We start from the raw sequence: 24,913 nt of genomic DNA on the forward strand, positions 1-24,913 counted from the left end.
TGGGCATCCATTCTGTTTTTACCTCATCCTCTGACCCCTCCAACACCCCTCCCACCCCCCACTTTGAAGGCCAGCACACTGTCTGAGCCGGGATGTGGACCATCATTACAACAGGCGGAGGGCGTCTCTGCGACTCAAGGTGTGGACTCCAGGTTCCAGGAGTTGGGGCATGTCATTGGGGCGGGGCGGAAAGGGCTTATTCTAGACCCTGGAAAGGCACCCTGTCGTTGGGTGCCAAGGCTCAAGAGTTGACCCCAGGCTTTGTGAGCAGAGAGGTGAGAGAACGTGAGTGCCTTCCTGCTCTGCATTGGCTGATGAGGGGCACCCCCGCCCCGGGAGCAGGAAAGTCAGGCAGAGCCACGACTGGAGGAAACGGCAAGCTGAGCAGAGCTGCCAGAGCTGTGATGCAGGAGAGCACGGGGCCCAGGTCAGGGCTAACCGCTTGCTCTCACCGGCTCCTCCCTCCTCCCTCTCCTGCCAGGGCCTGTAGGGGAAGAAAGCAGACCATTCTTTTGGTGCACAGGTATAAACCAGCAAGCCACAGTATTGTGTTAGAAATTTGAATTGGTTGTATTTTTAAATTGGAGATGCTACATTAAAATCTAGATGCCCAAGTTCTCTTGCAAAAGTCGAAGCTTGGTAATCCTGGCTTCTCATTTCCACATGGCAGGTCCAGGGTCACGTGATGTTCCTGATCTAGTTCACCACAGTCCTCGTCACCCCCAGCTCTCCTCACACGGCCTTTCCTGTGCCCTTGCACCATTCTTTCTCCCATGAGTACTAAGAAGTGTTAATGAGACATTTCTTTACCCATGGCTGTATCAGCTGAGGCTGGCGTGGGGGGGCGGGGACCACATGGGCTGCGTGTGTCTTTCACTTGGCCCACTCCATCTACACCAAGGCGGGCATCGAGTTTATGTCTGCTGCAGCCAAATGGGTCAGGAGGGCAAATGGAGGGGCGCAGGGCTGTCCCGGGGTTCTAACCTTCAGCGCCATACTTCACATGCCAGTGGGTGAAGGATCTAAGATGGGCAGGCTCACAAGTGCTCCCTACTGCAGGGTCAAGTGGAGGTGCCTCCCCCTCCCAAGGGGTCACCCCAAACTGGGCCCCAGCACCAACTCTCCAGGGCGGACTTGAAACCAAACCCCACAGGCTCTGGACTCAGACCATCTACCTGAGGAAGCAGCCGGAGGTCCCAAATGTGCTTGTGTGACACAATCTTTTTCTCCAGGGATGGGGAAGGCAAGGGGAAGCACGTTGCTCAGATAAAGAGCAGCTGCTAATGTGGGCAGGAAGTGGTGGATGGGCCCCACAGCCCATGCCAGAGTAACATGTGTCTTCTAGTGTCCGGGGCTGCCGTGAAAGCCACTCACTTAAAAAGCAGGAAGCTGGAGGCAAGCCCACAGCCTTGCCAGCTCACAAAAGCTGCTCGGCAGGGCTTCCCTGGTGGCGCAGTGCTTGAGAGTCCGCCTGCCGATGCAGGGGACACGGGTTTGTGCCCCGGTCCGGGAGGATCCCACATGCCGCGGAGCGGCTGGGCCCGTGAGCCATGGCCACTAAGCCTGCGCGTCCGGAGCCTGTGTTCCGCTGCAGGAGAGGCCACAACAGTGAGAGGCCCGCGTACCGCAAAAAAAAAAAAAAAAAAAAAAAAGCTGCTTGGCAAATTCCAACCAAATGTAAATCTGCAGAAAAGACAACTAGCAAGTAAAGGGCCTTTGTGAGGAAAAGGCAGCGGGGGGTCACCAGCAGCAAAAGGAAGCAAGCAAGCAGGCTGAGCCGCAGGCCCCATCACCTTTCAGTTGGATTTGGCAAAAGCCTCTGGCCTATTCTTCCTTTCAGTCACCACTTAATCCGGGGATGAGCTCCCCGGGCCCAAGTGCAGGGCTGGCTTAAGGCATTTATTGATCCATTAATGTTCCCTGAAATGGAATCAAAACACTTGCACAACTTCAGTTTGTAAAGCATTTTCACAAACATCAGTTCATTAAAGCGTCCATGTGGGATGGGACCATCCCTATTTTACTGTCATTGACAGTGAGTTCTAGAGATGTAGTGACTTGAAGCAGCTCATATAACCAGGAAGGAACACACTTGCCATCATGTCACCAGGAACTCTCTCCAAACCCAGTTTTGGTCATGGCCCATCCTCATCCCCCAAATTGCCTACAGAGTCCCAACTCCCTTCCACAGAGCTCAAAGCTCTCCCTGGCCTGACCCCCAAGTACCCTTCCATTGCCATTGCCCACTCCATCTTTCTACAAAACACCCACACTTGTTATTCAGCTTTTTTTTTTTTTTTTTTTTTTTTGAGGTACGCGGGCCTCTCACTGTTGTGGCCTCTTCCGTTGCGGAGCACAGGCTCTGGACGCGCAGGCTCAGCGGCCATGGCTCACGGGCCCAGCCGCTCTGCAGCACACGGGATCCTCCCAGACCAGGGCACGAACCCGTGTCCCCTGCATCAGCAGGCAGACCCCCAACCACTGCGCCACCAGGGAAGCCCTTCAGCTATTATTTTTACACTAATTTCCCCTCAGCCTTGCGTGTTGTGCAGTATTTTCTGACACCACTTCTCTGATTTCCAACACCAACTGAGTGTCCAACAATTCAATTCAGTTCTGACACTAACTACCTGGAATTAGCATCTGATGCCACAAGTTAAAAGGCTCAGTCCCACAAGACTGTCCCACTTCAGACCCAGCTGCAAATGCGGTGCCCAGACTACTCACACTTCTGCCTGGCCAACTACAAGTTCAGTGGTTTCTACAAAACCCTCTCAGTTTCAGTAATTTGCTATAAGTACTGACAGAACTCAAGAGAACACTTTACTTACATGTACTCATTTATTATAAAGGACACAACTCAGGAACAGCCAAATAAAAGAGATGAATAGGGCAAGGAACGGGGGGGAAGAGGGTGCAGTGTTCCCAAGCCCTCTCGGGCCATGCCACCCTCCCAGCACCTTGATGTGTGTGCCAACCCAGCGGCTCTCCCGATCTCTGAATCAAGAGTTTTTGCAGTGCTCAATGTCCAGCCTCCCCTCCCCTCCCAGGAGGTCAGTGGTGGGGCTCAAAGTTCTCACGCTCTAATCACTTGGTCTTTCCGGTGACCTGTGCCATCCAGGGGTCCCACCTTAAGTCACTTCATTAGCATAAACTCAGGTGGGATCAAAAGGAAATCATTATGGACAAAAGACACTCCTATCACTCAGAAAATTCTAAGGGTTTCAGGGGAAGTGGGGACAAAACCCAAATATTTATTTCACCACACATACCCTTCCTTCAGTTTTCTATTTATCAAAATTCTCTTTACATTCAATCAACTATGAAACTGCCACTGAAAACCAATTGCTCCTTCAATGCAGTTCTCTGGTGAGGTCCCAGAGGCAGGGCGGTGTCCTGGCCAGCCCTGTGTCCTCCACAAGTCAAATCAAAGGACAGCATGGGCAGCTGGCCTACGGTGATGGGACACGGTCGGGGAGCTGAGTGATGCCTGCTCAGCCTTCAGCCCCCTTACGTCTCCCCTCTGGGCCAAGGAAACAGTGGACCCAGGCAACGTGGGTTCTTGCCTCGGGAAAAACAGAAACAGGACTGCAGGTACTGTCCAAGCTCTCTGGGCAAGTCAAGGCCAACCAGGAGTCCACAGATACAGCACATCTCCAGGTCAGGGGTGGAAGGGAGGGAGCATCAAGGCCAGATGTCTAAAGCTAAAGCCACTCCAACAAGGAAAGAATGACAGAAGCAATCAGTAGCCACATATGGCTGTTTATTTCATACAGGGCTCTGTACAAAATATTTACACATATTCCTTACAGAATAGTAAACCACTTGAAGGTAAAAAGATAATGCTTTCTTCTCATTGGCAGGGGATAATCCTGATGTCAGAAAAGCTATAAAACAAATAAACTTCCTCCTTCCTAGGCCACAACAAAAGTCAATGCCACCTGCTTCCTGGGATCCAAAAAGCCATGGCCTTGGGACCCTGATCACATGCACCTCCCTTCCTCTTCCCCATCAATTCCTTCAGTATTTACAGACAGGTCCAAGGGCCTGTGGCAGGAGGGGCCGATGCTGCCCATTTGGAAAGATGACAAGAGGACAAATTTGTTGCGGGAGAAGACTGGGAACTTCTGTCACGTCATCTGGATCCTGGAAGACTTTCCTTTGTCTTGATAAATCTACCACTTTCTAGACTCATCCATCCACATCACGCTAACCCCAGGTGGGACTCCTGCTATGAGAATGACCTGCCACTTCGAGCTTGTTTTGGTTGTAAAGTGCTTAGTGAACTCAGTGTGGACAGATGCCTCTCCTAACCGCTCTGCACACCGTGGGCATACGGGGAGGACGTGGAGGGCTGGGTGGCGTGGGGTGGAGTGCTTCTGGCATGTTTACTCTAAGAAAACACCTGCCAAGAGAGAACAGTGCCTGCGACAGACCAGGAAAATAAAAATACACGGCTGCTTCACACTAGACACCCCAGTTCTTCAGAGCAGCAAAAGGCACTTTTTTTCAAGCCACAGTTAATCTAAAACAAACCTGGCTTCGCTTATAGGAAAAGCTGTACCAGAGGAAGTGAATATCCACCTTGTTCTTGAGACCTGGAGAGTCCTTAGGAAGCCTCGAGCTGGCTGTCCCAGGCTCCCGCCACACGCTTCAGGATGCAGCTTGTCCCCTTCTGGGTGCGGACGAGTTCCCAGTGACATTTCCTACCAGGAAGGAGAGACCAGCAGCTGAGGAGATAAGTTAAACCCAAAAAACAAAGCCAAGGTTGTGAGTGGATGCCTATTTGGGAGTAGAAGGGTGACTGGAGGAAAACAGGAGGGAAGGAAGGGGAGCTGGAGAAGAAGAGGGCACTACGGAAGTGTGGGGCTGCTTACAAATAGCAACTCTGACTAAAGTGAAATGTTAAATAATTGAGTAGAAAGGAAACTGCAGGGTTTTAGAAGCTTATCCTTCTGACGAGAACGATTTTTTTTTTCCATGAAGGAACTATTACTTTAAAAGTGAGGGTACTTTACATGTTGGGTGTATGTAATTCTAAAAATAGTAGTAAAAGTGTCTTTTATATGCATTGTCATGTGGCTTGTGGAAGAGAATAAGGAGAAAAAAAAAAAAAGGCAGGCAAAAACCAGCCTATGTCTGCGCCCTAAAATGTAACATTCCTTCCTGTTTGACTGGAAATGCCCAAGTGATTTCTAGCCTGAAAATAGGTAGGATTTACCTAGTAACCTAGTTCACATGTGTCTCTTAGATTTCTGACCAGCTAATGGAGCTGTTCTTAAAAGGGGGCCAATCTTGCTCCCAGGCTGGCCTTCTCTGCCCCTTCGCCTTCATTCCAAGGTCTGACTTCTTTAGCAGCAGCTTCGTCCTTCTTTGTCTGGCTGAAGCAGTCAGAACGGGAGGAGCTGCCAGGAGGGCATTCAGTGGTCCAGCTTACTACGAGCAGCCAAGATGCTCCCCAGTGACCAGGCCCAGCGGGTTCCTAAGGCAGCCGGGAGCTGCAGAAACCCACTTCCCTCAACACAAGAGGGGGCAGCAGAGAGCCCACTCAGAAGCCCACTGTGAGGCAGAAAGAGTTCTGTGCTCAGGACCCGAGTGCCCAGCGTCACGCAGGCTCTGCTACCGGCCTCTGAGGCAAAGGCATCCACGGACGGGGGGAAGGGTGCAGAAATAGAAAACCCTTGACAGAAACCCTTTTAATAAAGGAAATTCCACCCCCTCCCAATCTGTCCATGGAAGGGTGAGACCTTGATGTCATGTAAGAGGAAGTGTCTTCTCAGGCATTTAGGGAAACAGCTGCAGCTGAAACTTTGGGGCCCACTCCAGGGCACTTTTCACCACAGCCAGAGCGGCTGCTCCAAGTGCCACCGTCAGTCCCATCACTGCCAGCTTCACAAAGCGGTTGGTCCTTGGTTTGGTCAGGACATCTTTTGTTCGCTCCTCAGGCCGCAGAAGTCCCCGAAACCGCTGCCGAAGTACCATGTCAGGCCTCTGCTGGGCTGATGCCAGCTCAAAGTCTTTGAAGGTAGAGGCTGCCGTTCTGCAGAGGAGAAGGAGACAGAAGGGAATGGGATGAGAGAAGGAGGGAAAAAACTAGATTAAATAGGCTGAGGGCAGAGACATCCATTGCTCAGAAAATTCTTCTTATAAAGACCCATGAAGTCTCAAGTGGGGATTCCACTAGCATAAGCATAGGTCTCTGGAAACACCACTCCCAGCCCCGTCCCCACCAGACACAGTCTTCCATCATTTCTGCTCACTAACGAACACCCCTGTTCAACCGGTGCCATGGCCCCACTCACTTCTCAGCTTGCTGTTGGGCAGCTGCCTCCCGAGCAAGTTCGGACGGGGGGAACTGAACAAAGAGGTCTCCTGCTCTACTGATCAGTGTCTCATAGGGCAGGTCCTGAGGGATCTGGGACAACAGGTGGTGGACTGAGGCCATGTCGCAGTCACAATCCAGGACTTCCTGCTCTCGATACAACACGATCTGTGGGGAGCAAGGCCTTGCATCAGAGACCAGAACATACAGGGCCTTGGCCACTTCATTCCATTCTCCTTAGAGGTGAATTTCAATTGGTACCAAACAGGGCTCACCCCAAAGGTTCAGCAAATTCTTGTATTCATCTAGGAAATAATGATGTACACATCTGAGCACTTTTCCCACTGGGCAAACCCTTCCTGCTGAGGCAAACTTCCACCCCATGACGTGAAAGGCTGACCAATTAAATGAAGGAGGTTCTTTTAGGAGGAAGGAAAGAAGAAGGATTACTGGAGATTCCTAGCTCCAGCACAGAAGAAATGGTTCAAAACAGCAGAAAGAATGGTCTTGCTCTCTTTAAAGGACAATGAAGAGTGCTGTGAGTGCCCACCTCCACCCTCACGCCGGATGGTTCAGGCCCCTCTGATAACTGGGGCCCCTCAACCCCGACTAAAAGCCATCTCAACTTTCTATCATAATGCCACACTTCTGCTTTTCTTAAACCCGGAGTTGGGGTTGTACGAGCTCCAGGAGTTGTCAACAGAAACCCTGATAATTCACAATGCACACGAGCATTTTAAAGGTTCAGAAGAATCAAGCAGTAAACAAATCTAACAATTCTGTTCAACTAGCAGTTCCCAAACTTACTGTTACACAGAACATTTTTTTCTCCCATGACTCTCCCATTAACATTCCACAGAACAGTGTCCAGAGACGCCAGCCTGGGGAAGTGCTGTCTTGGGCATCTTTCCATGATCACCAGGTTTCCCTTTAGGGAACGTGATCACGCTGGATTTGAGGATGCACACCAGGCTGCTGGCTCATGGTCTATACCTACCACAGCTGCAAAGTAAATGGGCATCAGTGGGTGGCAGGCCAGGAAGAAGTCGTATAACCGCACGACGTGCCTGAAGTCAGACAGGACGTGCCCAAACCAGGTGATGAGCCAGCTGAGCGCAAAGATGGTCCCCACCTCGGCACTAGGAGCAAGGAAGTCCAGATGTTAGGTTCCCTGCTGAGTCATCCCTTCCCCCTCCCTGGGCCTTCTTTGTCCTCAGTGCTGTGTGAAGAAAGCATTTGAGAAACATGCTTTTTGGAAAATTCAGCCACCTACAAGTTCAGCATCTTCTCCTCACAACACAGAAAGTCCTTACAATATACCCAACATCATGACACTAATACCACAGTAGGGTCCTGGTGGCCTTATCTCCCTGGGTGCTCTCCTAATGGCCAACAAACGTCAACTAAAGCAACAAGAATTAGCTGTTTTCAGAGAACTACACCACCATTTTCCTTCTGAGAAAGTCCATCCTTTGGGGGGGCACAGGCACATATTCTCAGGCTTGAAAACACAACTGTATTAATTTTACAGTTAACATGAGGTGACTGAAACACCTTAAGACACAGCCTTTTTTTTTTCTTTTTTAAAGAGAGGCAGGCATTGGCCAAGGACACATTTCCAACTAAACAGAAGAGAAAAATCATATGAGAACTGCAAAGTGTATTTCTTCTCCTTGGTATGTGGTGAATAAAGCAACCCACAGATGGCCTTGCCTTTCTCGCCTCTGGATCCTACAGAACTCTGTACTTCTGTTGCAGCAGTAACCTCAAAGTCTACCTTGGCGTACTTACCTTGTCCACCTCCCTCCACTAGAGGTAAGCTCCTCAAGGGCATGGGCTGTGACCTCTCTTCTATCCCCCCAAGAGGCACAGCACCCAAAGAGTGTTCCAAGACTGTGCACAGAACTGAATTATCCAGACTGCTGATGACTGGAAAGGACAACTCGGAAGAACGTAACACTAATCGACATAAGATGATGATGCAACTGAGCTACACTTGTGAAGAATAAACAAAGGCTAGGAGAAAGCTGAAGAGGGGTGTGTGTGTACGTACACACATAAATGTAGACACATATATACCTCTGCATGAAGTCATGGAGGTCTGGATTCACCTGGTCAATGATGGGCATCAGATAGTTTAATATATGCTTGGTGTTGTCCATTGTTGGATCCATGAAATCCCTAGAAGGAGACAATTCAATGAGCTTGGTCAGACCAAATACTGGGATCAGGGTTTGGGGGCAGTAAGGTGGAGTGGGGTTCAAACCACTGAAAACACTGACTAGGAAATGGGCTGAGGAGTTATCCCCAGGGGGACTTGAGGAGTGATACCCATCCTCTTATGCTGCTTTGTGCTGGTACCTGAGGTGATGGGTAGACAATTTTTCTACCAGGGATGTTGCCAGCTTCTCGCCTACCACCAGCAAAAATGTGACCACGATGTCGTGGTAGCCCTGGTAGTAGTGCAGCTGAGGGTTGCGCTCCAAGATGAGGAGGATGATGTCGATCAGTTCTTCCTGGAGCCCTTCTCTCTGTTCTTCTGGCATGCCTGGGGAGGGGAGGGCAGGGGAGATGCACTTGAACATGGCAAGCAGCCTAGTAACACAGAGGTTAGGAAGACGGTCAGCAGTGGATTAGCAGAGAAAGTGTTTAATAAAAGAAAATTAATTACAACAATCTGGCAACACATTCAAGATACACACACTGTTGATACTGCCTGACATGTAGGAAAGAGCCACAGACTGGCTACCTTACAGTGGGGGAACCCAACCAACACCATCTTAAAACCCGGGTCACCACAGGTCATGCTACCAACAGTGTGACTAGTGGACAGCACGTGCCTCCCGATGTGCTGCAGGGAAAACTCAGCACCACTTTGGTGGAATTCCTATCAAGAGTTCATCACCTGAACCTTAAAAGGAGGAAACACCAGATAAACCGAAACTGAGAGAGATTTTATAAAATAACTGGCCTGTCATAAAATACAAAGGGACTATTCCAGAATAAAGGAAGCTAAAGAGATATGAAGACTGAATGGAAAATGCATGAATTTGTATCTCCTTTTCCTATAAAGAACATTATTGGAATAAATGGTGAAATCTGAATAAAATCTGTATTAGCAGTAAATACTGTCAATGTGATACTGATTTTAAGTGTGATTATGTAATAAGAGCCGTGTTTTAAAAAAATATACCCTGAAATATTTAGGGATAAAGGGGCACCATGTGTGTAATTTATTCTTAATAGTTCAGAAAAAAATTTGCGTGTGTGTACCACAAAGGAGAGAGAGAAAGCAATACTAAGGTAAATACAGTAAAAGGTTGACATATAAGAAAATCTGTGTAAAAGCCACCTGGGGAATTCCTTGTCCTACTTTTGCAACTTTTCTGTAGGTATGAAATTATATAAAAACAAAAAATGTAAGAGATGCATGTTGCCCTCAGAAACAAACTAAATATCACAGGAAGTACTGATGTCCTTGATCCAAAGACGCAGCTGGAAACAGAAAGGCTGTCTCGGGAGACCTTCTGGCGCGCGCGCCTAGCTCTGGCAGCGGTCAGTGTGGCTCCTCGGCTCATCTGGCTTTTAGTATAAAAATGCCAACCCTTGGCCTCATGACCTGTTTTAGAAGAACGGCACACAGCACAGCTTTCCTACGCCATTAGGTTTTCCAGTCAAAAACAGATCTTACGAGAGAAAACAGCTAATACAAGAGCCCAGACTAAACCGAACAAAGGTTTTTAGGTGAGAGTGAAGCTCATCTCTTGCCCGTTTCTACCTACCCCTTCTCAAAAAGGCACACTCTAAAAGATAAAAAAGAACATGGAGTAAACCAACTACTATGGATAGGTAAAGTAATGAAAGTAGCGAGAGAAAAAAAGTAAACCTTATTTGAATTTTCAGTATAAAAGAGGCCAGCTAAGCTCAGAAGAACGTGAATGTAAAAAAATATGAAACCACATGGAAAGTTCAGCCTACAAGAATAATATAGACTGATGTCACATAAGTGGAAGAGGAATAAAGGGCTCAGAGGAAAAACAGGTTACCTAGGGAAAAATATGGAATGCATCTGTCTATGTGGTCTCCTCAAGACCAGCAGGATAGGAAAAGAGCCTTTCCAGGAACCAAGGGTGCAAGCAGGAAAGAGGCCCTTTAACAGACAAAATCCAATGCCAGAGCATGGGTTCTGAAGAGTGAGAAAATGGGTTTAGAGGTTCTTGTTCCCTCCAGCAATTCTCCTCTCTTCATGGACCTAAGGTGGAGTTGCCAAAGGAAGAGAAATAGATGAGGTTTGCTGGCCAGTTTCCTTCATGGTGAAACTGGAGACAATGGTTATTCTTCTCATTATTCCTGGGAATGGGGAGACAATTTTAGGAACAGACTCTTTAAACATGTAGTGATTGGCCTTCCTTCCAGTCCAAGGGCCCCAATATACGTATATGCAAGATACCGCTATGTATAAATGAAGATATTAATAGTTCTTGTTATAGTGACCACTTCCAAACCAATCGGCTCTTTAAAGCCAGACCGATGGCTCTAGCAATCCCTATAAAGTCTCCTCTAAGGCTCTGAAGGGGGAAAAACCCTCTTCTCTCATCTACCACCTCTAGGCCAAAAGACATTATTTTAGGCTCAGGCCTTCACAGTGCGGTTCTGAACTGACTGAGACAGTGAAAGAATGACGCGGCAGATGAGGAGCACAATGGGTCCCTGAGGAGGTAGGGTCCTGCATGCGGTCACGCTCTGTGCTGGGATGGAAGCTTCCTGGGACAAGCAAGCACCAACACAAGAAAGTAAGTGCAACTGGGACAGAAGCCACCCCGCCACCCCCGACCCAGGAAGACCGAGAGCGCGTCTCACCAGGAGGGAACCTCCGTAAAGACCGCCTGACATCCAGGAGCACTTGTTGGTAGTCCTTGCTCATCTGTCGTAGGTCGTTCCCTATTGAAGGAAAAAGAACATGTTATTGCAAGAACCTCTGGGAAGCCACATCAGGAGCAAAACATCCTGGCATGACATAAAAGGCCTGAAAGACATACTCGGGCTTTTCTTGAAGGGGACATGACTCAAGATACAACATTTGGAGAGGAATCCCTGGTTTAGTTCCAAACACGCTGTTTCACGCAAGTCATGATGACCATAAGAGGAGGGAACACAGATTATCCAGGAGGCTACAGGGTGCAAAGAGCAGCAGAGAAGTCAGGAGGCCAGGAGTTGCATGCAGGCTGCTACTGTGTGTCACCGGGAGTTGCTCTGAATTTCAAAGCCCACATCTGTACAATGGGGATTACTCCCTTCCGTGTGTACCTCTCAGATTACTGTAAGGATCAAATAAGATCATGATTGTGGAAACCACAGACCACTGGAAAAACTCTAACATCTGTAAAGTCTAGGGAACACTGAGCTGTTCAGAAAGGAGTATTAAGATAAACTCACATAAAAAAGAACCTAACCTCTCTTGACCCTGCAATTCTAAAACTAAGACACTGCAAGCAGGAGACAGTACTTGTGTTCAGTTGTTAAGCCCAACTGAAAGTAAGGAGGCAGTCTCTAGCTGTTATATATATAAAAGTGTACATTTCCTTCATAACCGAAATCAAAACTTACTAGAGGAGCCTGTACAATACTTCCGCATACACAGACTTCATCTTATAAAGATATGGGAAATCTGGAATCTGATGGAACACCATCTCAGGATTTAGAGTGTGAATACAGCAATGCCTTTTCCTTCCAACAAAAAGATCACTGCTCTGAGGCAGCCCGGTTCCAAAGATAATAACAAGGGGCAACTTAAAACATCTACTCAGGAGGCTTCCCTGGTGGCGCAGTGGTTGAGAGTCCGCCTGCCGATGCAGGGGACACGGGTTCGTGCCCCGGTCCGGGAGGATCCCACATGCCGCGGAGCAGCTGGGCCCGTGAGCCATGGCCACTGAGCCTGCGTGTCTGGAGCCTGTGCTCCACAACGGGAGAGACCACAACAGTGAGAGGCCCGCATACCGCAAAAACAAAACAAAACAAAACAAAAAAACATCTACTCAGGGACTTCCCTGATGGTCCAGTGTTAAAGAATCCACCTTCCAGTGCAGGGGATGTGGGTTTGATCCCTGGTCGGGGAACTAAGATCCCACATGCTGTGGGGCAACTAAGCCCACACGCTACAACTACCAAGCCCGCGTGCCTCAACTAGGGAGCCTGAGTGCCGCAAACTAGAGCCCTCACCCTCTGGAGCCCATGTACCACAACCAGAATGAGAAAACCTGTACGCCACAACTAGAGAGAAGGCTGCATGCTGAAACAGAGCCTGTGTGATGCAATGAAGGAGAAACCAGCGCTGCAACAAAAGATCCTGCGTGCTGCAACTAAGACTCGACGCAGCCATAAATAAATAAATTAATTTTAAAAACCCATAAAATAAATAGGTATACTAAAAAATAAAACAAAAATACCATCTACTCGGCTGTACCACAACACTGTGAACTTTTTTCAGCAGAGGCTGTTTTAATCATCTCTAGTACCTGGCTCACATTAGGAGCACAAATAGTACTTGCCAAATGAATGAAAGAATCCCCAGCACCTGGACTTTTGCCAAACATAGCAGGAAAGCAATAAATTTTTGTGGAGTGAATAAATGACAAAGTGGATTCACTGTTTTGCTGTACTTTCTTTTGTATTCTGCGGAAGTTTTTTTTTTTTTTTTTTTACTACACGGGCCTTGCAAATAAGTACAGTTGCCTCTCAGTATTCAAGGCGGATTGGTTCCAGGACCCCCAAGGATACCAAAATCCACAGATGCTCAAGTCCCATGTATTAAGTGGTCTAATATTTGCATATAACCCATGCACATCCTCCCATATACTTTTTAATTATTATTATTTTTTTATTGGGGTATAGTTGTTTTACAACTCCCATATATTTTAAATCACCTCTAGATTACTTATAAAACCTAATACAGGACTTCCCTGGTGGCACAGTGGTTAAGAATCCGCCTACCAATGCAGGGGACATGGGTTTGATCCCTGGTCCAGGAAGATCCCACATGCCATGGAGCAACTAAGCCCGTGTGCCACAACTACTGAGCCTGTGCTCTAGAGCCCGCGAGCCACAACTACTGAGCCCATGCACCACAACTACTGAAGCCCACATGCCTAGAGCCCATTCTCCGCAACAAGAGAAGCCACTGCAATGAGAAGCATGCACACCATAGCAGAGTAGTCCCTGCTAGCAGCAACTAGAGAAAGCCCGTGTGGAGCAACGAAGAACCAACGTGGCCAAAAATAAATAAATTAAATATAAATAAATTAAAAAAAAAAACCTAATACAATGTAAATGCTATGTAAATAGTTGGAGAGCACAGCAAATTCAAGTTTTGCTTTCGGAAATTTCTGGAGGTTTTTTTTTTTTTTTTACAGAATATATTTGATCCATGGTTGGTTGAATCCTTGGACTTGGAGGGGCCAACTGTAACAGTTTTTCATAGAATTACAGAATTTTAGAATTCAAAATGGTCTTAGTATTTCCTCATAAAAAGTTTTTTTGTTTTTATAAGGACCGTAGAGGTATTACCTCTTCCTATAGCCCCACGTTTCTCAAAATGCAGTCCATGTGTGTCAGAATTAGGTGGGATTCTTGTTAAAATACATATTCCTACAACCCACTTCTAAGTGAATGTAAACTGGAATATACATTTTTGTTTGTTTGTTTCTTGGCCATGCCGTGCAGCTTGTGGGATCTTAGTTCTCTGACCAGGGATCGAACCCGGGCCCTCGGCAGTGAAAGCATGGAGTCCTAACCACTGGACCACCAGGGAATTCCCAGAATACACATTTTTTTTTTTTTTTTTTTTTTGCTGTATGCAGGCCTCTCACTGTTGTGGTCTCTCCCGTTGTGGAGCACAGGCTCCTGACGCGCGGGCTCAGTGGCCATGGCTCACGGGCCCAGCCGCTCCGCCGCATGTGGGATCTTCCCGGACCGGGGCCCGAACCCGTGTCCCCTGCATCGGCAGGCGGACTCTCAACCACTGTGCCACCAGGGAAGCCCCAGAATATACATTTTTAATAAACTCCCCTAATTAGCCAGTAATAGCTAGCTACCTACCTACCTAATAAAAACTCATTCCATTTTTTATTAAAATTCTACTTACCAGTTTGGTCTTATTTTCAGAGTAGGCTCAAGCATATCCTAAAATGCTTTAGGTGTTTACTCATCTACTCTTGGTTTGAAATGAGCATAAAAATCAAAGACCCTGGCATTCTTTTTCCCTGCCTCCTAGACAAGCTCCCCTTCACAGCACCTCACCCCTAATTACCTGATATAGGAGGTGGATCATTGGTGTTGACATTGAGGAGCTTGGGCCACACTTTCTGCCTGATCTCATCAGTCAGGAGCCCTCCTTCACTGATAGCCATACGTCTAAGGGCAGCCACATCAGTGGGATCACTGTTCAGAGCCTGGTAGATCTCTGCCACTTTCTTTTTCCTTTTGGCATTAAAGTCTGCAAAACAGAAGGGAAAAGGGCATTAGGCACATATTCAGCATTTGTACATTTTCTCTTCAGGGCTCAATCTCCTTGCTTGGTTTGAGGTAAGGTAGGTATATTTGAAGTCAATCTACCGATATTTCACTAGCACATAGTGTACAAAACACTAAGGAGATATGCCATATAAGTAACAAAAAAGGACATACAATTATAATAAATGCCCAGTACATTCAGATATATCTAACAGTTTTTCCTAATAGAATGACTGTGCTTTCTTAATGCTAAACTTTACAGAGCATACATCTCTCTCTCTCTTTTTAAAATAAATTTATTTATTTATTTTTGGCTGCGTTGGATCTTCGTTGCTGCCCACAGGTTTTCTCTAGTTGTGGAGAACGGGGGCTACTCTTCATTGCGGTGTGTGGGCTTCTCATTGCAGTGGCTTCTCTTGTTGCAGAGAATGGGCTCTGGCACGTGGGCTTCAGTAGTTGTGGCACATGGGCTCAGTAGTTGTGGCATACGGGCTTAGTTGCTCCACAGCATGCGGGATCTTCCCAGACCAGGGCTCGAACCCATGTCCCCTGCATTGGCAGGGGAATTCTTAACCACTGCGCTACCAGGGAAGTCCTCAATTTTACTTTTTTAAACAAAACCACACGTGGAAAAAGTCTCCGGTTACACACTAATACAACTGGTAAAACATCAGAATCACATGGAGATATTTTCAAAAGTAGAATGTCAAAGGGTATACTTGGGTCTCCAGTGTGGCTAGTGGTAAGAGAGGCATGATACTGCATACAAAGCAACGGTTTCTCAAGAACCATATTAATTACTGATGATCAGGAAGTACTGTTTTAAGGATCTTATATCCTTATGTGGTAGTCTCTTATTTATACACAGGCATTTTGCTGTGTTTAAATTACTTTTTTAGGAGACTGGTCGAGAGTTTGTGGTTAATGTGCATCAAATTATAATGTTTCTATCTAAAATAATGGGGTAATAATAGGCTGTCAGAGTTTTCACCAGAATGGCTGATTTTAGGAACAGCAAACACAAGAAAAGTTAAACTAGACAACACCAAAGAGATGTCACAAAGCAGTGCACTATAATTGCCCAAAAAAGGTATGTGCAGACACCAAGAGTTCAGACAGCTGTGGGTCAGGCTAATCTGAGAATGCATTACTGAAGAGTGCAATTTAAAAAGAAAGGGGAGGATTCTGAGAGGCTGGGAGGAGAGCTGAAGAAAGGCGTGGAGACAGAAGCACAGGCCCTTTCATTTAACAGTAAATGAACTCATTAAAAAATATTTATGGGGACTTCCCTGGTGGTCCAGTGGATAAGGCTCCATGCTCCCAATGCAGGGGGATGGGGTTCAATCCCTGGTCGGGGAACTAGATCCTGCACACATGCTGCAACTAAGAGTCCTCATGCCACAACTAAGAAGCCCACATGATACAACTAAAAGAGCCCGCATGCCTCAACTAAAGATCCCGCATGCTGCAATGAAGATCCCGTGTGCTGTAACTAAGACCCAGAGCAGCCAAAATAAATAAACAAATAATTTTTAAAATAAAAATAATAAGTATTTATGTAGCATATACTAGGTACAGGGCACTGGAGTTAATGTAAAGTGGAAGATAACACTGGAAGGTAGGTTAGGCTTTAGAGAGGAATAACAGTGGAAGTAGGTTAGGCTTTAGAAGGGACTAACATCAGAAGGTAGATGTCTGTTTTAGAACAGACACTAAGCGGCTTTCCTCAGTACTGTTCTATTCTGAGGCAACAGTCTACAAATTGTTTCCATGATAACAAAACAAAAAACAAACAAACAAACAAATTGTTTCCATGATAAAGCTGCACATTATTAACGCAAATGAAAGTTGGTACTAATGGCCCTGGTTACCTATCTATGAGAACTGTGACATAAACCATATAAACAGAGGCACCAACTGGTTTGGAGTTAACGTGCAATTGGAGGTGCAGACAGGACCAGGTGCTTTTTCACCCCGGCAAACCTGTTCTCCTGGCTAGACTGTTATTTTCCTTGGTGACCTAGTAGGGGACCATCTGTTCCAGTTTGTCTGAGAGATTTCTGGTTTACACCTATAGTCCTGGCATAACTGTTCATAGCAAACTCTTCTTCCCATCCACACTCTCAAAAATGTCCCAGGTTGGATGCTAAATTAAATAGTTACTCTACCTAGAAATCACGAAAAATCAAGTCTCAATTTCCTGTCAGCACAGCACCTAACTAGTCAAATGTTTATTTACAAAGTGCTTCAAGTTCTTGGCTTGGGCATGTCTTACCATCCATCCATCTGTCCATTGATCTATCCATTCATTTATCAGTCGATCATTTAATGAGCAACTACTTGTAGTAAGCACCATACTGGGATAAAAACATGAATATGACCCCCTCCCAGCCCTTGAGAGGCTCACAGTAGGGAGCGACATAATTATTACACATGATATAACAGAACCATGAAGAATCATGAAAACCCAGAGGAAAGAATAACTACTTCTGAGGCAATCAGGAAAGGCTTCACCAAGAATATATTGTGGTACCTCCTTAAAGAAAAGTTTGCACATGGAAGAGTGTGCTGAAGGGAGAGCATTCCAGAGAGTATGTGCAAAGACCTTGTCACATGAAAGAAACATCATGCCCTGAAAACAGAAAAATTCCAAGTGGCTGAAGTGTTAGGTAAAGGAAGAGAGGCTGGAAGGACTGCAGTAAATGCAGCTAATAGAAGAGTCTGGACTGGATTTATCCTCCACTGAAGGGGAAGACAGGGAGGGATTTTACTTTGGGTCAAAGGGCCATCCTTTGGAAGAGAAGGCTCTATGTTCCCAAAGAGGGATCACTGAGACACAGAAAACAGAAAAGACTTTATATAACAACATAGGCTGAGACAAAATATGTGCAGGAATTGAATTAATTTCCAACAAAGAAAAAAATCAGATATTAAAAAATTTTTTTAATTTAGAGTGCTCTTGTACTTTCTACACATCATAAATTAAGAACACTTAAATGGTAATACTAAACATTTACCGAGACAGCTGACATTTAGAAACCTTGTTAACCTATTTTCTAAGAGTATGGAAAATTTTCCTCAATTTTTCAAGACATATATCCACCCTACCCCTCTTTCCACTTAAGCTATTCAGCAATCTGGGGGAAAAGGAAAATCACTGTTTATATCTTGGAGGAAATAAAACTGTTTGCAATCAGCTGGATTTCCAGTAGGTTTTGGTAAATAATATGCCAAAATTTTAACTAATTCTGAACCCAAACCACAGCTCCAATACTTATTTCTCTAAAAACTCTGTTTGGATTCTACTTAAATCCTGCATTTCAAAATTTACTGCTATCATCTTGATTCTGATGCTCTGTGGGAACTCAACACATACGAGCGGAACAGAACAAATAATTTAGCTTAGCTACTGTTCCTCTGGAAAAACTGGCCTATAGTAAATGGCATTATTTTCCCCATATTACTGTTAAGAATATCCACACCAGAAAACTCTACATAGATTTGTAGGCACTTTGACCTTTTTCTAAAGCTATTGGTGATTCCCAGAGTAGAATGCTGCTCAATTGTGGATTTTAGCGGCTGTCTGTTCAGACCCCAATATCGCCTTTCTCAATCCCATATTCTAGCAATTAAATGTTAGTGGCAGATGAAGAAGGCACTCCTACGTGTGCCACACCCACAGACAAATATTTCATTGCACCTAACGTACATACAGGCTTTGACTGTGACATAAAAAGAGAGGAGAAAACAGCAAACTCAAGTGAGCTAGAGATGTATAAATTACAAAGTGATGAATTCAACTGCTAGACTACACAATGAGGGAGAAGAGGTTCTGCAGAGTCTCAAATGCACAACTAATTTACACATCATATCCTCTTCACCTCAGAAAGAGGAAAGTCAGAGCTATTCTTGGGACGCTTGGAAAAAGGTTAAAATTAATGTCTAACTATTTTAAGATAAATTTTACATATGGATTTTGGGGTAGGACACATTGCTGGACTTGAGAATGCGATATTTGGGCTTGGGATAAAAGCCCACATTTTCAAATCCCCTTGAATCCTTTCTTCTCCAATTTTTTAATTGCTCCCCTTATAAGGGAGATGTATTATATATTCCAAAGCTGATATCTTCCAAATTTCTTTATAATAAAGGTCTTGGCTTTCGTAACCACGACAGAATGAAATGACTATTCTAGAGCCGGCTGCAAAATATAAGACGCTGCTATAAATAAATCCCTGCTGCCTGAAAAGTAATTCATTCAACAAAGGAAAAAGGAATGACATTGGTACTACTTGGCCTGCTCTCTATTAAAACGATCATTTAAATAAGGAGCACTGAAACAGTAGTTCTTAACAACTCAGATAAAGATGGCTGAGTCTGTTATTGTCTCAAACCTCTCCCTACTCTGGCTACGGAACTCAGGTAGAGATTTCTCCTTCCTTAGAGCAACAGGTATCTTCAAAAGCATCTGGCTTGGGGAACTTAATACACAGGAAAGGGCAATGGCTAAAAATGAGCACTAGCTATGCTTCCTCTAAAAGTTTTTCCATACCAGCAAAATACACATCAGTGACTTAGATCGGGTAAATGATCTACACGCTTAATAAATGAATCTTATGTGCAAGAATAAAATTCCATAATGATTATTTGGTTTAAGTTTGCATGTCAAGAAAGCTTTACAGACTTTAAACAGAAGTTAAACTTAAAAGGCAGAGCTAGCCTTAATCAAAACCATGAAAGAGCAAGTCAGAAAGAGATCCTCCCAGACAGACACCCCCTGCTCCACCCTTGAACTCCTGATGTTGACATTGGAAATTAACTTAAAAATTTATGGTTGAAAAAAAAATTTATGCCTGAACTTCATATCTGTATCAGAGAAATACAGTGGGAGAGGAAAACCTTACCTTATTCTGAGTAAGGTTCCTATTAAAAACAAAATAAAAGAAACTCTGTTTTTGGAGGTACTAATTAGTTTCAACAAACAGTACCCAAATTATCAGAGATTCATTAACTACCTGAAAAATAAAGACATGCACATATGAAGAAAGACTACCCCCAAAATGGAGAAAAATATTCTAGACAGTAAACCAATCTAATCGTAACCTCTGCAAAAGAGAGTTAATAGTATTAGTAACTTTGTCAATTCTCCTATGATTAAAAACAAAACAAACAAGAAAAACAGAAAAACAAACTCCTCTCATCTCTAAATTCCTCCCACTTATCCAAAGAAGCAAAATCAAGGAAACAAGGATAAAGTCTCGCAACCTAGGCACAGCTGCACTACATCATGTCACAAGACCCATACCACTTGAGGCAATGACTATTATGCCATGAGGACAGATGTTATATAAACATCAGCAAAGGGTTACAAGGCCAAAGGGCCTAGAGGAGTAATACGAGGAATGAGCTCCATTTCCATGCAGCATTAGAATAGGAGAAAAGGGCAATAACAAAATGAACCCAGAGAAACAAAATGTGAATAACCAGGTGCTTCATCAAAACGTGGGTTGAATATGTGGTTGGTTCTATTACGGGCACCACCCACCAGAAGATGGAAAAGTGGGAAAGTTACCTTAGTCTTCTCCATTTATTAACTGTATGTAAAAGATATTTGAAAACAGCGCACAACGAAACCATGATTTCATGGAAATTAGTATAAGACAGTATAAAAAAATAGAGAGACTCGTTTTTTACACAATTAAACATTAAAATAGGTGGCACAGGATGAGACAGAGTAGATTGGTAGTTGCCAGGAGCTGTGGAGAATGGGGCCTGGGGAATGATGGCCTTTCTTTTTGGCATTAGAAAGGCTCTGGAATTAGTGCGATGGTTGCCCCACCTTGTAAAAATGTACTAAGAACCACTGAACTGTACACTTTAAAGAGTGAATTTCGAGGTAATTAAAAGAAATATGTGGTCCACGGACACCGCGTCACTCCAGACTGCGACCGATGAATGAAGTTTGGGAAACCGGCCTGACCACTACTAGGGAGGCGGCCCCCGGAGCCTGCGGACGTGGCCGGACAGTCTCGGTCGGGGGCGAGGCTTGGCCTCGGTTCTCAGGGAGACCCAATTCTCCTCTCCAGATGCGACGAGGTGGGACGCGGGGCCCCCGCCCGCCCCGTCCTTCCCACTGGGGGTGCGGGTCTGCAGCCAGGGTTCCTCCGGTCCCCTCAGCATCCGCTAACCCCCAATTCCAGGATCTCTTCCACTTCAGACGTGACCCGGGTCTTCAGCCTTTTCCTCTCTCGCACCTCGCGCGGTCGTCCCGGGTCCCCCGGCCCCCTCCTCCGGCTGCTGTCCCCTGACCCTAAGGCCGCCCCTGTCCCTCAGGCCGTCCTCGCAGGCCGCTTCCCGGCGCCCCGGCCGGCTTCCGTACCTGCCTTCCCCGCGCCGCCGTCCCAGCGGCTGGAGGTGGGACCATCATCCTGCGCACTCCGGACGGCCATGTCCCGGGGGCCCGGGCCCGGGCCCGAGCCCCGGCTGGCGGCGGAGCCGACAGAAGACGAGGCAGCGGCCGCGGTATCCAGCGCCGGCTCCGCAGGGTAAGCTCGGCTTGGTCAGCCCGCGGCGCGCAGGCGTCCCCGCGCGGGCTCCGCCCCGTGCCAGCACGTGACCCCGCTACGCCGGACGGGCGGCGGCGGCGGCGGCGGCGGGGGCAGCCGGCGGTCACCCGGGCCCGCGCGCAGGCGCCCTAAGCGGTGAGAGGAAGAGCGCGGGGAGCGCGCCTCGGAGAGTTAGTTGCAACTGAATTTGCAGAGCGTGGCACTCTTGAAGAAATGTGTTTAGGAGCAGATTTTATCATTTCTTTTGTTTCTCTTATCTGTAAAATGATACTGATAATAAAACTACTGAACTCACAAGAGTTCTTGGGAAAGTGCTCAGAACACTACCAAGCATATAGTAACTACTCCATAATTGTTCACTCTGTTTTTGCTTACCAAGAATTTTACCTGCTGTCTCATTCCCCACAGGTACTCCTGTCATCGTACTTGGTGACTTCAGGGTTTAGCAGAACCATCGCATACGGTTATGCAGATTGTGCACCGCACAATGCCAAAGACGCTGTTCACATAGACGGTTATGTAAGCAGTATTCCCTTTGAGTTATACAAAACTGGCCATTCATCCAAAAGGAGCGATTGTCTTATCAGGTCGTTGACCGCCTCGTCTCCAATGACAGTCCTTTCTCTTCAATAGGCCACTCATTCCCTTGGTCACACCCCTATCGTTGTGGCCAGAAACTGCCCCACCTCTTAAATCTCCAGTGCTAGGCCTCCCTCACTGAAACTCCCATGATTCTGGTTGCTGGATGACCCCTACCATGACAATTCTTTATTCTGAGGCGTCTAGCACATGGAACCCATTACTACTGGCCCGTCTTGGTTTCATTCAGGTTGCATGGTCCACCATCACATTTTAAGTCCTCTTTTATGTCCTCTGGGTAGCATTCATGAGCAGAAATTACTCTGAAGTTCATTTGATTTTTAAAACTAATACTCAATGTATTAAATTTAGAAATCCCCAAACCTTGTTTTTCCTTCAACTGACAAATTTTACAATTCCATTCATAAATCTAGTAAATTTTAACAATCACTTTGGTACTGTAACTGAGCAGGACCCTATGGGGCCTTCCCAGGACAGACTCCCCCACCATCCCCAACCCGCCAACCATGTCCTCTGCCTGCCCCTTGTCTGTAGAAAAACTTTAGCCTCCTAGGCCTTCCTCAAGTTCCAAAAAACAAATTTAATCTGAGAAGTGAGAAAAATACAGAAAGAAAGGAAAACAGTCAAATGAGGCAAAATAATAATAGTTTAGCCATTGAACAAAGTCAAGGCCCTTTAGTTCCTCCTCAAGGGCTGTAGATAATATTGAGCCATATCCTTTGAGTTGTTTTGCAGATACTGAAACCCCCACGAGGTGGAAGAAGTTAACTGTATGCTGTCCATAGACCAGTTGGAACTAAAAGGTTGATGATGTTGACTCCCGATCATCTCACCACCAACCAATCAGAAGAATGTCCATGAGCTGATCAAGCACTGCACAACCCCCCTCCCTCACCCTGTCTTTAAAAACCTTTCCCTGAAACCCATCAGGGCATTTGTCTTTTAAGCACCAGCTGCCTGGATTTCTTGCTTGGCACCCTGCAATAAATGCTGCACTTTCTTTCACCACAACTTGGTGTCAGTAGATTGGCTTTACTGGGCACAGGCAAGCAGACCCAAGTTTGGGTTGGTAACAGTACCATTAATAAACGTAGTCAATTAAGTTCCTTTGAACATTTGTAGTCAATTGATGTAGGTCAGTTGATGTAGGGAAGGGCATTCTAGTCTGAGAAAATAGCACAGGCACCATCTTGAAGCTAACAGAAAGCAAATCATAGTCTAGAAACTACAAGTGGTTTAGTGTTCTTATAGCACAGCATGAAAGACAAAGTGAACTTTGACACTAGTGAGGGCAGAGAAGTGTGCAGGGACAAGTTAGACAGAACCTCTTAAACCATATTCAAAGAGTTTGGACTGGATGGAGTCAGCAGGGTGAATTAACGAATTTTTTAGCATTGAATGTGGTCTTTGATGTCATCTAGATTAATCCTTATCTCCAATAAGAATCACCTCCACTTATCCATACAAATGTTTATGGCCCAAACCAGTGCTAGGCTATGAGGTGGGCCGTAGAGTGACAAATGTTGAGTTGCTCAACTTCTAAAGGGGAAGAGACAAGTAACCAGGCAATTGCAAAGCCAAGTGAAAAGAGGTCAGACAGAGGGCAACCTAGAAATCTGGGAGAACATGGAAAATCCCAGAAACCAAGAGATTCATGATTGAGTACAGGGCACAGGGGCATCTTAGGTCACTCTGGCAGGCAGGATTCTAGGATGGTCCCTAAGATTCCCACCCCATGGTATACATGCCTAATTAATTCCCTCCCCTTGAGTGTGGGCAGGTCTTGTGACTATCACAGGATCTCAGTCTCATGATTCCAGTGATGTTATACAGCAAAGATGAAAGGATTCTGCAGAGGTAATGAAGGTCTCAAATCAGTTGACCCTGTAGTCAAAAGAAAGATTGGCCTGGGTGGACCTAATCGATCAAGTCCTTTGAAACAGGGGTCCCCAACCCTCGGGCCACGGACGGGTACTGGTCCATGGCCTGTTAGGAAGCGGGCCGCACAGCAGGAGGTGATCAGTGGGTGAGCGAGCGAAGCTTCATCTGTAGTTACAGCTGCTCCCCATCGCTCACATTACCGCCTGAGCTCTGCCTCCTGTCAGCATTATGGTGAGTTGTATAATTATTTTATTATTTCTATTATTACACTGTAATATATAAAGCGCACAATAAATTTAATGTGCTTGAATCATCCCAAAACCATCCCTCCCCACTGGTCCGTGGAAAAATTGTCTTCCATGAAACCGGTCCCTGGTGCCAAAAAGGTTGGGGACCTCTGCTTTAAAAGAAGGTGCAGGCCTTACCTGGAGAAATTCAAAGCAGCAGATATTCTCCTGTAGGCCTTTAGTCAATTTGTGGTATTTTGTTAAACAGCAAGTGACAGGAAATTTTACCCCCCCACCCCCCAAAAAAAGCACAGGCAAAAAGATTTACTGGCTCACGTAACTGAAAAGTTCTTGCCCTTCTGCGTCCCCTCTCTCTCTCTCTCTCAGCTGCCCATTTCTTCATGTTGACTGCATTCTCCCACAGGCCCTGGGTTCATGACTCTGGCAGCCCCAGCTCTCACATACTTTCTGCCTCTGACCCTGTGAAATATTGCTGAATCGTCTTTGTCTCAGAATTTCCAAGAAAAGTCCCCAGACCCTGGGACTGAGAGTAGGCAAGAGGTGGAGATTGATTTGTGATTGCCCTAGGGTTTACAATACACATTTTAAATTAACCAGTTTGCCTTCAAATATCCTGCTTTCATGGATAGTATAAAGACCTTACAACTGTAGATTCCCATTTCCTCCCTTCTGTTCTCCATGCTGTTGTCACATGCTTTGCTTCACTTCTGAAATCCTTCCTTCTCTTCCCCTTCTACCCCGAACCCCGCCTCACCTCACACTTGCAGACAGCCGCTTAACTACATTCT

At 46.0% G+C, this 24,913-nt stretch overlaps 1 protein-coding gene and 1 long non-coding RNA gene across 2 annotated transcripts; one reads left to right on the forward strand and one right to left on the reverse strand.

The window, feature by feature from the left end:
• Positions 1-4,452: 4,452 nt before the first annotated feature.
• TBC1D20 (TBC1 domain family member 20) lies at positions 4,453-21,389 on the reverse strand. The gene is made up of 8 exons (XM_060031095.1): positions 21,210-21,389; positions 14,628-14,813; positions 11,183-11,263; positions 8,684-8,870; positions 8,402-8,503; positions 7,320-7,461; positions 6,303-6,490; positions 4,453-6,040 (listed from the first exon to the last, which is right to left on the reverse strand). The coding sequence occupies exons 1-8, from the start codon at positions 21,277-21,279 to the stop codon at positions 5,785-5,787; spliced, it is 1,212 nt and encodes a 403-aa protein (XP_059887078.1). The 5' UTR covers positions 21,280-21,389; the 3' UTR covers positions 4,453-5,784.
• On the forward strand, positions 21,271-22,992 carry LOC132437736 (uncharacterized). The gene is made up of 3 exons (XR_009522097.1): positions 21,271-21,375; positions 21,805-21,915; positions 22,732-22,992. It is a non-coding gene; the product is annotated as an uncharacterized lncRNA (long non-coding RNA).
• The last annotated feature ends 1,921 nt before the right edge of the window (positions 22,993-24,913 follow it).

Source organism: Delphinus delphis, chromosome 15 (genome assembly GCF_949987515.2).
Source record: "Delphinus delphis chromosome 15, mDelDel1.2, whole genome shotgun sequence".
In the NCBI taxonomy this organism is placed as follows: domain Eukaryota; kingdom Metazoa; phylum Chordata; class Mammalia; order Artiodactyla; family Delphinidae; genus Delphinus; species Delphinus delphis.